The sequence below is a fragment of the Seriola dumerili genome, unplaced genomic scaffold (genome assembly GCF_002260705.1).
Source record: "Seriola dumerili isolate Sdu_G_001 unplaced genomic scaffold, Sdu_1.0 BDQW01000149.1, whole genome shotgun sequence".
NCBI lineage: Eukaryota > Metazoa > Chordata > Actinopteri > Carangiformes > Carangidae > Seriola > Seriola dumerili.
The window spans coordinates 21,490,060-21,506,985 of NW_019174404.1; the positions used below are offsets into that span (position 1 = coordinate 21,490,060).

The following is a 16,926-nucleotide window of genomic DNA, read 5'->3' on the forward strand; positions in this document are numbered from 1 at the left end:
TGAAACAGACTGATAACAACAGCACCTCCATCACTGAACGACTGTGTCACATGACAACAGTATGTAAACATGAGGTGTATTGATGGAGGTGAAACTCACACGGTCCTTCAGGAAGTAACCACTGGATCTCGGGTGCAAGTGTTTCCAGCCTGTCACGTGTTAACTTCCGTTTCAACTGCAGAATAAATAATGATCCGGATTTCAGTCTCATTTGGTTCAATCAGGGGTTAAAATATTAATAACACAAACACAATGAACGTTACAAACTGTGATGAGACTGTCAGGTCAGATATAAACACAACATCAGCAGATGAACACACTGATCCAGAATCAGCTCAGTGTAAGACTCACAGTATAAATTTTGTCTCAATTCAGGGGCTGCATCCTTCACAGGCTGCATTTGAAGATCAATTGTGTCACAGCGGTGCGACTACACTGTCCCATTTCAAACGCTCCTTCAAATGTGTCCTTCTTTTCCTGGACCCAACCTATCCCAAGATTCATTGCGGGCCGCTAATTAAAAGCAAACAACACCAACAGAGAGCTCTCTGATTACACTTTTAAATGTAAGTATTGGGTTCAACTGTTAAAACCGAGAGCCTTAAAGGGACAGTTGGGGTTATTTGACGTGGGGTTGTGTGAGGTAGTCGTGTATAGTCAGCGTGTTACCTGCAGTAGATTCACATCAGCACACTGCCGGTTTGCGAGAGGCGGCAGGGAACACAGCACACTAGCAGAGTGATGTGTTGCTGTGCACAGGGTGAGCAGAAAAAAAATGTGTTTCAGACTCTTTTAAAAACCGCCCACTGAAACAATCCAGTATCCGTATTTCTACGCACTGTGTCAAGGTGCAGTTGCAGGTCAGCTGAGTGAACCAGAGAGTGGTGTAATACAGTTTGTGCTGTAGGTGCGCTTGTTCATATGAATACGGTAGTCCAGTGGTTGAAAAAAAAATGTAGTACCACAGGGAAGTAGTGTTTTGATAGGAAGATAAACCCCCTGAAAATATTCTATTCTATTCGTTTACACAGATATTGGATTGTTTCAGTGGGCGTTTTTAAAAGTGTCTAAAACATGTTTTTTTTCTGCTGGCCCTACCCACAGCAACACATCGCTCTGCTGGTCTGCCTCTTAACTGTCTGTCAGCGCGCTGATCTGAATCTGCAGGTAACACGCTGACTATGCACGACTCCCTCACACAACCCCTACGTCATATAACCCGAACTGTCCCTTTAAGACCTCAAGTTTTTGTGGAAAAAAAAAAAAGTTACATGTTGTCAAGTAATGTTGCTAGGTGACAGGAGCCACGGTTTGGATGCGACAGCAAGGGGCGGGAACAGCTGGTGATGTCATGGTCTACGAAGGTGTGGCCCTTTGTAGACCACGTCCTCTGACGGATGCGGCCCCTGAATCTGAACACAGCTGACTACTGTGGCTGACCCTCAGCTTCAGAGAGAGAAGTTGAGCTGTCAGCCGGTCACTGTGTTTGTTCATCAGCAGGCAGGTTACAGAGATAACAGCGGCAAAACACCTGGATCACACACACAGCAGTGATACCCGTCTGCCTCCTCCACACAGAGACTCTACACCTGGTTTGTGTCTCTGTCCATGATAACTGAGCAATTCCATCCACTGAAGAAGGCCACAGGTGGTGGTTGAAAGCTAAGACGTAACAGCAGATTTGGTTTCTTTCAGCTGCGGTGTGACTGTAACATGAATCCAGCAGGCGTCCTGTAACATGGTGGCTCACGGCGTTCAGCAGAACTGATGCATCCAGTAGAACCAGTCCAGTTAAAAACACGGTTCTCTTCATGGAACATCACCGTGAGTTCTTTGGCTGCTGACCTGTAGCAGACTGAGCCCGAGTCTGTCCACACAGAGAGAGGAGTAGTGCAACACAGAGGGAACATATGGACAGAGAGTTTTATTGCACCATGGAATATTCCTCTGTCTGTGGCGTGCTCTGAAATCCAGTCTTCTCTGGACTGTCAGGTCAAGATCATACTGGTGTGAGTCTGCCTGCTCTCATGACTCTCCACCTGTGTGTGTGTGCATGTGTGTGTGTGTGTGTGCATGTGTGTGTGTGTGTGTGTGTGTGGTCAGGACACCACTGAAGCCGTGCTGGGCTCCAGGCCCGGGTTGTCTGCACACACTGGCAGCCTGTTGTTGACTCTGGAGTGCCTCAGGTTCCAGCGCTTCATTCTCCTGTGGTAGTCCTCTGAATCCGCATCGTCCCTCTGAGCTGATCTCAGAGCAGCAGAGCGGTAGAGGGTGTTGTACACAGCTCGACACAACATCCTGCAGGAGACGTGGATGCACAGGACAGAGGGCGTCACAATCCACAGAGAAGACATCATTCCTGAACTGATTCACATGGTGTTATGATGCAGTTTTATTTACATGTATTCAGACACTTTACTATGACTGTGAGTTTAGCTCAGGCTCCTCTATTTCTCTGGATCATCTCTGAGGGGTTTCTACAGCTTGACTGAAGTGCACCTGTGTTAGATTCAGCTGATTGGAATCTGTGTTTTCACCTGCCCTCACTGCCTCGTCTTTGGGTTGATGTTCAGTTCTTTTTTTATCAGAATATTATAAACACATTTACAACTGCCGGTCAAAATATAGATTCAGTGATTCATTATTGTTCCTCCAGGAAACCTGCTGGTGCAGTGTTTTTTTTACCCTGATTTCTGTCTGCAGACTTTGGCTGCAGAGAGATTATTTTTTATTCTTGATAACAGATACGGAGGATCAATATAAATGGCAAAAAAAAAAGGCAGGACTGGGTGGACAGAAAAACGAGGGGCCCTCTTCCCTCTTCGGGTAATTGTAATGAATAATAATAGTGTCCCACCCCCTTCATTCTGAGTTTGGAGCCTGTAGATTTAGAGTTCCAGGTTCAGGTGCACTAGGACTAAAAAACCTCCTTTATCCCCTGTGCAACAACCCTGCTGAATCTGCACATGTAAACTGTCTTTTTACAGTGTTGTGTGTTTTATTGTGTTGTGTGTTTTATTGTGTTGTGTATATTGTTCCATTTTGTTTTTTATCTGTTTTTAATCTGAACCCCTGGCTGCAGATCAAGTTTCCAACTTGGGATAATAAAATGTCTGAATCTGAATATTCATTACATAGTTTGTCCACCAGAGGACAGTGACACTTTATTCTGCCTCTATATGTTATGTTGATGTAAACACATGACTATTGACTGACAGTTTGATCTGATTTTTATAACTCATTTATTATTAATAATAATAATAATAATAATAATTCAGCCTAAAACAGACTGTATCATGACACCTGAATTCACTTGTCATTTTCACCTCATACACCTGAATGTAACACTCTGGAGAGAGAGATGAATCACATGTTAACATGTCTGGTGTGTTCACCACAGTCTGATGAACAGCAGAACAGACACTTGTAAATATCTAATGGTCACATGATCATGATCAGTCTGTATACAGGGCTGTGCTACTGGAGCTTCTGCAGAGAAATATTCTAAAGGAGAAAACAATATTAAGTGTATTTTAGTGTGTTTGTGTACTTGGTTGTGTTGTGAGTCTGTGCAGCTCATGTGTTGTGAGAGTGATGAAGATGTTTTCTGGACTTGTGTGTGTTTTGTCTGTTTGCATGTGTTTGCAGTGCGTTGAGCTCTCAGGGCCACCGGAGTCTGTGCTCTCTGAGGGTCCTCCAGGTTTTTCACATTGTGTGTTTAATTCCTTGGGATGTTTGATGCTCCTACAGTGTCCAGGTGTTGGCCTGTATCTCCTGTGTGTCAGCAGCTGGCTCTGCTCTGAGTATATGACTGCTACCAGCTGATGAGGACCAGCCTCATGCAGAGGGATGTTCAGGTACTGGAGGGTGCAGAGGACACACGAGACAGCAGCTGGTGTCGGCTGCATGAAGCTGATGTTTTGGAAACAGACCTGATGAGTTGTGACACATTCTTCACGCTAGGCTGCACTGATGTGTGTGTGTGTGTGTGTGTGTGTGTGTGTGTGGGAGGGGGGGTTAATATGTGTTTGTGTATGGTTGTATGTGTATGTGAGGGTGCGTGTCTGTGTACCTGGGTAACAGAGCTGTCACCGTGGTGATAGCACATATAATGTAGAAGAGAGGCTGTGACATCTGGAGTGTCTCCACCCCCACAGGGTTGGTGGGGGGGCTGCAGGTCACACAGGACACACTGAAGAGCAGCACGAAGCCAAAGTAGGAACCAGCACTGAGGACCAGGATCAGGACGTGAATCCAGGTCTGCAAGACAACGCAGAGGGTCACACTGTGGTCCACACACATACACACTGCAGGACGCACAGTCAAAGAAGTGGTAGTGCAGGTGTGTGTCTGACCAGAGTGTGACTCTCCAGGACTTGGTGCAGCAGGATGACGAGCAGAGCTGAGGCGTTGATGGGAGAACCGAAGGCCAGCTCCCCGACCTCTGAACCTGCAAGAGCCTGAGACCACAACAGTGTTACTACGTCGCGAGTGTGTGACGTTACACACCCAGAGATCAAAAACTGAATGATCACTTACAAAGTACGGGACAAAGAAGCAGATGAGACTCTGGTAAAATGCATCCAGGACGTTGATCCAGAACATGCGGGGAACATAGACCTGCAGAGACACAGGAGACATCTGTGAGTGTCCACAGGCGGGACTGCAGCAGGACCTCACAACCACTGAGTCAGCTTGAGTCCCTCAGAGCGAACACAGCCTCAGGAGGATGATGAATACGTTACATGTCTGTGTTAAAACTACAAAAAAATCCCAAAGTGTTATTTAATTACATTTAATCAGATAGAGGCAGGGAAACAGCTGTTCATGGTTTTCATTTCTCTCTCTCTCTCTCTTGTTCACTCTCCTTTCACTTCCCTGTTAGAGCCAGAAGTTCTATTAACAACCATGAAGAGCAGCAGCTGACAAACTGAACCAAGTGACATACATGCTTTGGTGTATGTATCAGTTATATGCAGGGGACGCTGAGCTGACACCGTGGCGGGACAAATTGAATTTAATATTAATCTAATACTACTACTAACAACAACAACAACACTACTACTCCTACTACTAAAATAATTATTACTTCTAATAATAATAATAATGATAAATTATGAATGTGAAGACGAGCCAAATACTGTCTTGACATTGTCAAAGACATAAACTATCAGCGATCATCTGATCAGCCTAACTCAACCCAGTGTAACATTCCTGTGATTAATCCTAAATCCTTCTTCATTAGCTCAGTTGATATTACAGTCAAGTCATACTCATTAATAAGGATAAATCAAGCCTTAGCATATATTCCTATATTATCATACTGTAGTATATGTCAATGCAAACACTATTTTAGTATCTTAAGACAAAAAAACTTGACCTGATTGTGTAACATGACCCATCACCAATGTGTTACTGCCCCCTAGTGGTGAGACATACTAACACCCAAACAAATAATGCCCTGCGGTCAGAAGTGCTGTAGGAAGCTTTGTACTGTTGTTGTTACTGTGCTGAAAAACAGCTGGGATGCTCTCTCTTTGTGTGTCTTTGTGTGTGCGCGGTGACCTTGGAGGCCTGTGCAGCCTGGTAGAGCTCAGGCAGCCTCATCAGAGAGTCCGCAGGGATGTCCTGGTCCAGAACGCCGTAGATGAGAGGAGGGACGGAGGTGAAGATCAGGTTGAACAAGATGAGGACCCAGGAGTTGGTCATGACGCTCCCAGAGAAACCACAGAAGAACTGATACCAGAACAGCAGGTTCACATACATCTGCACACAGAGACAGACAGGGATCAGGACTCTCCAACATCTGGATGGGGTTTGAATCTCAGCTGGATTGTGTAGTGCTTGTGTCAGTCAGCAGAAGTGTTAGTGGGAGAAATCATGTGACTCGAACACTGACATGACAAAAGATACTGTAATTATGACAAATTACTAATCTTTAGATCAGTGCAGACCACTTCCTGCTTTAACTACAACACATTTTTAAGCCAGTTTAAATGCATTTACTGGCTGGGTGTTTAATCAAATATTTGATTTACATTTTAACCTTTATTTCATTATTGTTGTGCCTTTGCTCCAAGTATTGAGTCTGAAAATTCACTTCCTTTCCTTCCTTTCCTTCCTCATTTTAAAAGTTGTTTTGTGTGAAAAAATAAATGTTTTTGACGTTTATTTTTAGTTTTTTTGAGAAGAAAGAAAAAATAGAAAAAAAAGAAAGAAAAAAGTTCACTTTGTTCTCCAGGATCATTTTTGTAATTTTTTTTTTTTTTGCGGAAAAAAAATACAAAAATGTTTTTAAAAAAACAAACAAATATGTTTTTGTTTTTTTTGTCTTTTTTTTTTGAGAAGAAAGAAAAAAATTCACTTGCTTCTCTCAGGTTCTTTTCACAGATGAAAAATGATCCTGGCAAAAAATATTTAATTGGCTTTTCAGCGCTTCTGTAGCGGCATCACGCCGCCACAGTGATAGGGCGCCGAATGTTAGAGCCAAAACCAAGGCCTTATGGGTAGCCGTGGTTCAGGGGAAAGAGCGAGTCGTCCCCTGATCTGAAGGTCGGTGGTTCGATTCCCGGCGTGTGTGAGTGTGAGTGAGTGTGTGTGTGTGTGTATGTGTGTCAGACATGAGCTGCATGAATGCGTGTGAATGGGTGAAATGTTCTGTATGATATGAATGCAGTCATTTACCATCACCAGATTCTGTAATGTAAGTAGCGCTGGTCAGTGACTCACCACGTTCTTGTAGATGAAGTAGAGGACCATGTTGGCCAGACGAGAGCAGCACCAGCGACCATGGACCAGCAGCAGCTTGCTCAGGTGTTTAAACCTGGACACGGCGAAGTCACTGGACATCACAGCCTGACGAGCGACACACACACACACACACACACACACACACACACACACGATACCGCAGTGTTCAGGAGGAGGGTACAGACAGGTGTGTTACCTGCAGTCAGGTGAAACCACAGTGATACTGGCTGCTGTAATACCACTCACAGACCATCAGTGTGTGGACATGTGTATAGTCTTCACACTATAATGTAGAAACAACTGTGTGGACAATATTAACCTTTTAACACACAGCACTCGAACATTAGAGGTTCAAAAGTAACTGGACACGTGAAGTCTCCACCCACAGACATCATCAGACTCTCTGTATCTTCTTTGCTGCGGGGGCCTTCAGCTCCTTCTTGTTGTGGGGTCTCTCTGTCTTCAGTCTGGTTTCTAGCAGGTGGCCTGCAGCTCGGTCAGACGGTAGGTGGGCTGACTGACTCGGCCGGTCCAGGATATGCTCCACCTGCTCACCCTGAAAACCTCTTCGGTTGATGAAACGTGGTCCAGTGAGTTTTGATGGATTTGTCTGAGCCCGATCCACAGACCGCTCCTGTAGACCTCTGTGTTCTGTCAGCTGGGAAATCATCAGTCAGTAACCGTGAGTCAGATCCACTGGAGCCAGAACCAGAACCCGAACCATGAGGAGGATCACGAGCCGTCACATCTTCCCATCATTATGACGAAGGTAGATTTTTGTCTCATCAGTCCCTAGAACTCCTCTGCTCCAGATCTCTGACAGTGTGTTTTAGTGAACTGAAACCTGGTCTCTCTCTGTTTATGAGGCAGTGAGTCTTCTGAGTTTCTGGTCTTCTCTTAATCATCATCATCATCATCATCATCAGTGTGAAGGAAACATGTCCGCCTACATCCTTTCAGATTGAGACTGAAGTACGGAAGCTGAGAAAGGCCACACTCGCAAACATTTTTTATCCCGTTATCTCAAGATAACAGCTCGTTCTCCCGAGATAACGTGACATTAACAGGAGAAAATGATGCTGACTGAACCTCATACACTAAGTCGCAGTAACACTCCTTCGTAGCAACAATCCTCCTTAGCAGCAATCCTTAGTAACTTGTTAGCTGACGAGGATCTGATAATGACCTTGTAGGAAAAGACACAGTCGGATTTCTGCTGTTGATTGAAATATTGTCTGAAGCGTTGATCAATGTGTCGTCCTGACGTTTTCACTTTACAGCTCCAGAAGTTTCCATCTGCATCTGATCTCTGATTAACATTGTCATTATAGGAGAAAAACAAGTGTTGTTATCTGGAGATAACGGGATAATTATCTCGTTATCTGGAGATAACAAAAAAATGTTTTCTCCTGATAATATCTTGTTATCTCGGGAAAAGGAGCTTTGTTATCTTTGGAGTATGGCCTTTCTTGGCTTCTTTACTGAAGTACAAGGAAAATGTAACTGTCAAAATACTAACAGTCTGGACTGTAGATGCTAATGTAACACAGATGCTAACATGAGCACAGCTGAATCTCACTGGCTCTGGGAGTTTCAGAGAAGTGTAAACAAGTCCTCACTGTGCGGCTGCCGCAGCTGCAGCAGCTGGAGGAGACAGGTGCTAATAAACTCTCCCTCCATGACGTTCATGAAGACCTGTGTGGTTTTAGTGGGCGCTCTGTCAGGATGGATGTAGTGCTCCTCACCTGCATCCCCTCCTGACCAGATATCCCGATGCCCACATCGGCCGTCTGAATCATGCTCACGTCATTGGCTCCGTCGCCTACAGGAACAAAAACACCTGTCACTGTCCTCCATGTTTATGAGCAAAGACTTCCTGTTTGAAGATTAAATAATAAAAAAATGCAGGTGTGAAATTCAACATATCGCATGTGAACTGAAGCATTTCATGTGTTTTGTGACTTACATGGGAACCTAATTTTCACATTTGTTCTTCATGTGATTTATATAATTCACATGTGAAATGTTTGCATGTGAAAATGATAGTGACATATGTGCAGTGACACATTGCACATGTGAGCCCAAGTTTCACATGTGGAATAAACTCCATGTAAAATAAATAGAAAAAAACATGTTTTCAGCTTTATATGTGAATGCCTTTTTTACATGTGAAAAAGATCAATGTTATGTTGTGATTTCACATGTAAATCAAAGTTTCATGTTAAGTACGGGTGTCACATGTAACCCCAAGGGGTTGATGTGTGGGTTTCACATGGGATTTTATATTCACACATTACACTACATGTGATTACATGGGTCCATGTGATTTTGCACATGTGAAATTCATGTGGTTTTTCTGTGAGGGACATGAGTGTGTAAATGCTGTTTGATGATGCTTTTCTCAGCTGACAGCAGCCTCATGTGTTCTTCAGTCCACAGTTGATGCCATCACATTAGACATGGATATTTATGATATTTATGATATTTATATATATATATATATATACACACTCAGAACAAAATCAAACACATACACAGAGATCTGTCTCTGTACTTCTTTAACTACCACCATGTGGGAATCTTTCAAGCACTTTTCATGCTGCAGACTGAGTTCTTACCCACAGCCAGGGTCATGACTCCAAGCTGGTCCCGGATCAGCCGGACCACCTGGCTCTTCTGCAGTGGAGTGGACCTGCAGCAGATGACTGCCTTACATCTGCAGCTCAGCTGTAGGAAGAGGCTCTGCAGCTCCTCCTGCAGGGCCCAGTCCAGCGTCTGTCCATCTATGACCAGGATGAAGCTTCCCACGCTGCCAGAGGACGACGACGACTCCTCCGTCCCTGCTGCAGCCGGCTCAGTCACACCGTCCTCACCACCCTGCACCTCCAGTCTGAGCTCTTGCAGAAGAGCTGCACATGCTTCCTGGTGTTAGAGAAGTCAGTGCTGTCACATAGACTTACTGTACATTAATGATGCAGCGGAGAGTTTTCAGCGGCTTTAATTTGCACTTTGTTTTTTCTGTCACAGATTATTTTTAATTGGAAAAAATGGATTAAAAAAAAACTATATAACAACAGATTATAAACATAAACACAAAAACATCTCCACTTCTCCAAATAACCCAACAGCAGAGCTACCACCCCTCAGACCACTGACCCTGCTGCCACAGTTGGCCGTCAGCAGCTGGTCGTTGGGACGCAGCAGTTTGCAGGCATAGGCAATGTTGATGGCTGTCTCCTGTTTGTCTCCAGTCAGGACCCAGACTCTGATCCCAGCCCTCTGGAGAGCCTCGATGGTCTCTGGGACTTCCTCCTGCAGCCGGTCCACAATCCCTGTGGTACCTGAACACACACACACACACACACACACACAGACACTGTGATACCTGCTGCTGCCAGCTGTGAGGTCAGTATCAGTGCTCAGGTGTGGGCTGCAGCGTGGCTCTGGTACCCAGCAGGGTCAGGTTGGTCTCCAGTCTCTGGGCCGACTCCAGCAGCAGCTCCTCTCTGTTCTCTATGCTGCTCTCTGCCAGCAGCTGCCTCTTCATCCACTCCTCGTACTCCTCCTCCTCCAGGACCTGCCAGGACACCGAGCACACAGTCACTCACTAACCTGACACACTAACATGGTAACATGGGTAGTTCAGTCCTGAGTGGACCCTGGTCCAGCTGAGTCACAGTCCACCTGCAGACAACCACACCTGTAACTACATGTACAGGAAACTGTTCACTTCTGTGCCTGACATCAGGCTGCATCACAAATATTAAGCTCTGCGCATGGCCCCACCCCCAAGCTGTGATTGGGCAGTTGATTATTTTTCATTTTGAGATGGAGGATTAGTCTCCATCTTGAAAAGATAAAAAAATAAAAACTCCCTGCACCTCCTCAATGTGTCACTACTCATGTAACACACCTCCTCACTTTGTTTCCTGTGTTGTGTGATTTGATTCAGTTATTAAAGGCACAAAGCTAAATAATTCCAACACGTTTTTCACTTTATTTCTATATTTGATTTGTGATTTTTTTTAGACATTTGAAATCTTCCACATGATCCAGTCACATAAACATAAACGTACATATTTGTATGGGCTGAACAAATATTGAAATATATGATATGATTCCAATTTCTAATAGGTTTCATATATAATTTTGACATGTATGTTTTTGTTTTCAGTAATCATTGTGTCTAAGCTGTGTCTCACCTTCTTAGCGAAGCAGAGTGTGCGGAGGCCTTCTCTGGCGTAGCTGTCCAGGTGTTTCTGGGTCTGATCTCTGATGTGAGTGTAGATCTCCTGAGCCTGCTCTGCACCTGAACACATCACACACACACACACACACACACACACAGAGTCACACACACACAGTCAGGACTGTGTGGGCTCCCTCCTCATTCATGTTCCCCCTGTTAATTACCTTTAGGTGTCTCCGACAGGTCCATAATGACTGAGTCGGCTCCCTTGGTGTAAACCACCACCTGTCCTGTGAGCGGGTGGCGGACCACCACCGACATCCTCTTCCTGTTGGAGTCAAAGGGCAGGACGTGCAGCAGCTGGACGGCCAGAGACCCGATTCCCGGCAGATCCACCAGCAGGCTCTCTGCAGAGCGCCCCCTCAAGGTGCAGCGGTACGCCCGGGCGGCGTGGACCAGAGCCGCCTCGTCTGGACTCTCTGCCTCATACAGCAGTTCATCATCAGTGTCGCTGTCAGAGTCCACTTCCAAACTCTGTCTGGGCCCGTCACGGTCTGTCCTTGTGTCGGTCTTATCGCTCTCTGTCCCCCTGTCCTCCACTTGTCCACCGTCTCCTCCCTCCTCTCTGGAGGATAAGTCCAGTTCACGCTTCAGGTGGGAGGTTTCCAGGTTGCCTTCTTGGCTCAGTTCTGACCCGTCTGCGCTGCTGCTGGGGGCTGAGGTGACGTTGAAGGAGCCGGCCTTCCCCCAGGTGAACAGCCTGCTGGTGAAGTTTCGAGGGCTGCCTTTGATCTGGGGAGGGGAGAGGGTGGAGAGGGCGGAGAACGGAGAGAAGCTGAAGCGCTGGAACATCAGCTTGATCTCCTCCAGAGACTTGAGAGGAGTCCGAGCCACAGGCACCTGAAGAGGAAGTGGAGGAAAAACAAAGAAGAAGAAGAAGATGGATCAGAAGAAGAACTAAATATAGAACTGATTACACACAATAAAGGAGCTTTATTAATCCTAATGTTGCAGCAGCCACTATATTCTATATAATTGTTAAGTAGAGGAGATTCATTTCTAGTGTTCGACACAATGGGAGGGGATTTAGTGCAACAACATTTATGTATAGGCTGTAGTATTTTGATATGATGATGATATTGTTGACTATAAAGTCAAGCTGCTTGTTCTCCATGACGACTCCTGACTGGATTTAAAGAGAAGAAATCTATATTCATGGATTTGGGCTTCAGTGGATCAGACAGGGATTTCCTTCAGTTCTGGATCCAGTCACAAACATTAAACTGTTTCTCTGTTGTTTCTACATGTATGTGGCTCTGCTGTGGTGAAACTACAATGGTGCGTCGCTTTAAATGTTGCTGCAGCAAGGAATTGTGGGTCGGCATTTCTCCTTTCCTTTGATAAAGGAAGCTCCAGTGTTTCCTATGCTGAAGGAGAAGAGATAGGAAGCAATGAAGCTCCTTTCCTCCTCATGTAGAGAAGTGGAGCAGCTCTGATCATGATGCTGCTCAGACACTCCAGCTCATTTCACTCAGTTTCAACCTTCATTAGAAAAAAAGACTTTTCGGCTGCAGCCCAGCTCTACAGAGACTGAACAATGGACTGTTCTACGGTTTTCAGAGGAAGCTGATCATTGAGCCAGTTTCACCTGAGTAGATACAGTGGAAATACGAGGCTGGGTCACACTGTGAACTAGCAGCTCGTCACATGGGCTGGACATCATCATCAGCTCAGTGATGTTAAAACTTTGGTGAATCAGGATGGAGAGAGGATCCTCCAACCACTGAATCAACGTAAACAAACAAACAGCTGATCCCGCTCTCAGACGTGTTGGAGGTCCTGACCGCGACTCCTGAGGCGTACTCACCGCATGTCGCGGCTGACTGGGCGAGGACACCACCACACTGTTACAGATGGCCAGAGCCAGGAAGAAGTCGGTGATGTAGGTGAGCTCCAGGCTGGACGGAGTCCCGGAGGAGCCCTCGTTCAGAGGCAGCACAGGAGAGCAAAACCAGTTCAACTTCCTGAGCAGCTCGGGGTCCGGGACCACCTCCTTCTCCTGGACACAGACACAGAAGCAGCAGGAGATCATCCATCAGGGGCAGAGCTTCAAGTAAAGGAACAGATTATTCTGATGGAGCTCAATAAATGTGTTTAACGTGGTGCTCCTGGGATTTCACATCATCAGCATGAACCATCACTACTGATCAACTGTTGGGAGTAAAGCTAAATCAGTTTCAAGCACCAAACCTGCAAACAGTTGCTTCACGTCATAAAGAACATCAAGAAAGAAATGTGGAGAAAATAGAGATGACCTGTTAATGCTTCACCAGAGTCAACAGAGGCTCAAATTTTAAATCAGTTTCATGAACCAAATAAAGGAACTTATTGATCACCTGTTTAATACTGAAGATAGGCAGCAATAGAGTAAAATACAATAAATGTTGGCCGCCCACGTCCGACTCCACAACATAAGGAGGCCAAATAATGTGTTCTCAGAGCACTTTTTATTTTAATGATAATGAACATTCAGGGGAAGACCAGTTTTTCTTTTCTGTTTCACAGAGGAGAGATCGATTCACCATCTGTCTCTGTCTCTCTTTGCCTTTAACTTCCTGTTGCTGACCAACTATCATTTTCATTCTCCACTTTTTTACCAAAGATGAAATGTTTCAGCGCGCTATCAGACTGAGATAATAAACAAGTCTATGATGTGGTCCGACCCGGCGACAACAAAGTTCCTCTTACTGGCTTATCCCAGAGATAGACCTCAATAACAGGAGGAAAAAGCAATAAAAGGGGTTTTTAAACATTTTTAATGTTTTTAATGATCATTTTGTTTTTAAGTATTTAAAAACTTTATTTTTATTTTTTTATTATGCATCAGTGCCTGCGACATGATATCTCAGTAAATAACTCCTTGACAGAACTTTCACTTGGACTCAGGGATGAACTGATTAGATTTTGGTGGTTAAAGGTCAAGGTCACTGTGACCTCACAAAACACGTTTTACACCATAACTCACAATTTCATTCACTAATTCAGACACAATTTAACTCAAATGTCTATAAGGATAAAATGAAGTGATGACATTTTATATCCAAAAGCTCAAAGGTCAGCTTCACTGTGACATCATAATTCTGTAATTATTCAACACTGTGATTCAGGAAGGAGAGACTGTGACCATACTTCCTGTAACTTGGCTGGTTGGTGGAGGAAACAACCAGGAGGAGGTGATTCTGGTTTATAACGACATCTTTTCATCAAAATTGTTCTTTGTTGTTTTGCAAATGATTTTTCGGCCCACTTGCAATACCGTCACATCCCACCAGTGGGCCACAGCCACTGCAGTAGATGAACCAATAGAACTTCCTGTATATTGAAAAAAAGGTAACCAGGTAACCACTGCTTTTACTCATCTGAAAATCATCTTCCTCACTTCTTTCTATATTCACCCAAATCTACTCAAATCACAGCTGATTATTATTTTAATGAACTAAAAAACATGTGTAAAAGTCCAGATACTGTAGACAGACAGATGGATGATATTAGGTATGATTCCAGGAGTGTATTCAGCGTGGAATCAGAGTAAACAAACTACTGTGTCTGTGCTGTAGGTGAATGTGTGTCTGACCATGCGGCCGCAGAAGGCGCTGGTCCTGGGCTGGACGTGATTGGACGGTTGGTTGTCGTCCTCCTCCTCCTCTGACTCTGCAGTGAGCGTGTGCAGAGACACGGAGCTGCGGTTGCAGCTGAGGGAATGACAGCTCAGAGACTTCCCGCTGCAGCCTGACCTGAGAGTCATAGACTGACCAGCCGACCTGTTCTTCTTCTCCTCGTACACCTCCAGCCTCCGAGCTGCAACACAGACACTGACACTGAGACACGGCTACGCATAGAGGTAAAGCTAAAGACCTGCCTCTGAGAAAGACCAGGGCTGGGTGCACAAAAAACCTTAAGTTTTCTACTTAAGTATGTCACTGAAGGTTTTACTTCTCTTTAGCTGAGGGTGTTACTTCAGGGTGTTGCACAGAATCTCTTAAAATGTTTCCTTAGTTAAGGAAAAAAGTTGAGGCATTTGCAGCAGTGAAAGAGATTTTACAGAAAGACATGAAACGCCTCGACTGCACCTGACCAGAAAGATCATGTGGCATAAAACTGTACAACAATCATTGGGCTGTGGAAAGTGGTTCCAGCTCTGCAGCTCAGATCTGTGATGTAGCGTCAGTTCCTCATCGTTAAGGGTGTCTCCTGCTCATGGACACTCTTCTTGAGATGTTTTCATTTTCTTCATTTAAGCTCAGCCATATTGCCATAGTTTTTTCCTTACTTTGGTCAATAAGGTCTTTTGTTCAACAGTTTAACTGACTTTAAGTGATTCCTTAAGTATAAAGATAAGAGAGAAAACCTTAAAAAATTGAGTGAACATTTTAAGGAAACCTTAAGGAGAAGACTTAGAGAAGACTTGTTTTGTGCAACCGTTTTTATATTAAGGAAACCTTAACTCTGACTTTGAGGAAAATCTTAACTTAAGGTGTTTTATGCAACCAGCCCCTGTAACCTTCTGCAGGTGAGGTAAATAAAGGCCCCGCCCACTCTATGAGGAACTACAGCAGCTGAAAACTTTGTGGATCCAATGTAAATGCACCCTGATGATGTCATAGAAATTGTTCACTCCAAATCATCAAATCATTTTGAAAGAACAATAGCCAATGGGAAAAGACCAACACTCAGCTGACCAATGGTGTAACTTCAACTTCTTCACTCACTCAGTCATCTACAGACATCCACTGTATGATATGGAATGCCATCTAAATCAATATTAAATAAATAAATGAATACAGCTATGAAATAAATCCTGAAATAAATAAATTAGGTAGGGAATGTGGAAATATATAAATACATGTAAATATAAATATATAAGTGAGTCAATAAATAAATAACTTTTTATTTCAAAAATTGCATTTTTATTTATTTCCGGAGACTTTTATTTCCAAATGCCACATTTATTTCCATCTGTTATATTCAAATGATGGGGCGTGGTAATCTCACCGTAGCAACAGCACCAGAACACTAGTGTGTGATTCAGTGATATATATTTATATTTACTTATATATCTCTACATATACCTGTATAACCTAATTTGGTTATTTCAGGATTTATTTCATAGCTGTATTTACTGCATTTAATATCAAACAAATATCACTGAACACCTCTAGTTTGAATTATCAATATTTTTGTGACATGCCTGACGCTCAGACTGTCTTGTTGAACACTGACACTCTCTTCTCCGCCTATGTGTGTCACTATGAGTCAGATGTGAGGTAATCAGCTGATCGTTTTACTAGACACAACCTGTCACTCTGATGAGCCCACACACAAACCCCGCAGCAGACAGTTGATGTCTGTGCGGTCACCAGGTTCCTCACAGAGTTAACCATCATTTGCATCAGCTGATACGACCTGTCACTGGAGATGTTGATCATTTAACTGCTGACAGTCACACTCAGGGCCGAGGGAAGCTGAAGCTGCAGCTGCTGCTGCTGCTGCCTGTTTCCTGCTCATACACTCTCATCTTCACTCACACAGTCAGAGGAACCTCTCAGTGTTCCTGCTGGACCTCTGCTCTAATTAGATGATTCCTGTGTGAGTCACATGATCAGTTCTTACCGTTGTCCTCATGCGGATACTCCACCCCGTAGATGCTGCAGCGGCAGAACACCATCTTGTTTTCTGTCAGAGTCCCTGTCTTATCAGAGAACAGGTACTGGATCTGACCTAGGTCCTCAGTGATGTTGAGGGCCCGGCACTGGATCCTGGAGTCCAGCTGCTCGTTGTACAAGGCCAAGTCGTTGTGGATGAAGTAGATCTGGCCCAGTTTCACAATCTCAATGGACACATACAGAGAAATGGGAATCAGCACCTGTTGGACAGAAATAGAGGACATGTAAAGCTATACACATGTAAATAAATAAAACTAAAGCTTT

General features: G+C 44.3%; 1 protein-coding gene across 2 annotated transcripts in view; it reads right to left on the reverse strand.

Moving 5' to 3' along the window:
- Positions 1–502: 502 nt before the first annotated feature.
- LOC111225325 (probable phospholipid-transporting ATPase VD) overlaps positions 503–16,926 on the reverse strand; it is a 35,371-nt gene continuing 18,947 nt past the window's right edge. For both annotated transcript variants that reach the window (XM_022750116.1, XM_022750117.1), the window contains 15 exons: positions 16,610–16,862; positions 14,574–14,797; positions 12,807–12,998; positions 11,164–11,839; positions 10,953–11,059; positions 10,201–10,327; positions 9,907–10,091; positions 9,369–9,672; positions 8,496–8,572; positions 6,730–6,855; positions 5,566–5,766; positions 4,540–4,620; positions 4,356–4,460; positions 4,073–4,260; positions 503–2,298 (listed from right to left, as the gene is read on the reverse strand). In XM_022750116.1, coding sequence (XP_022605837.1) covers positions 2,100–2,298; positions 4,073–4,260; positions 4,356–4,460; positions 4,540–4,620; positions 5,566–5,766; positions 6,730–6,855; positions 8,496–8,572; positions 9,369–9,672; positions 9,907–10,091; positions 10,201–10,327; positions 10,953–11,059; positions 11,164–11,839; positions 12,807–12,998; positions 14,574–14,797; positions 16,610–16,862 — 3,045 coding nt within the window. In that variant the 3' untranslated portion in view covers positions 503–2,099. The remainder of the gene's footprint in view (positions 2,299–4,072; positions 4,261–4,355; positions 4,461–4,539; positions 4,621–5,565; positions 5,767–6,729; positions 6,856–8,495; positions 8,573–9,368; positions 9,673–9,906; positions 10,092–10,200; positions 10,328–10,952; positions 11,060–11,163; positions 11,840–12,806; positions 12,999–14,573; positions 14,798–16,609; positions 16,863–16,926) is intronic.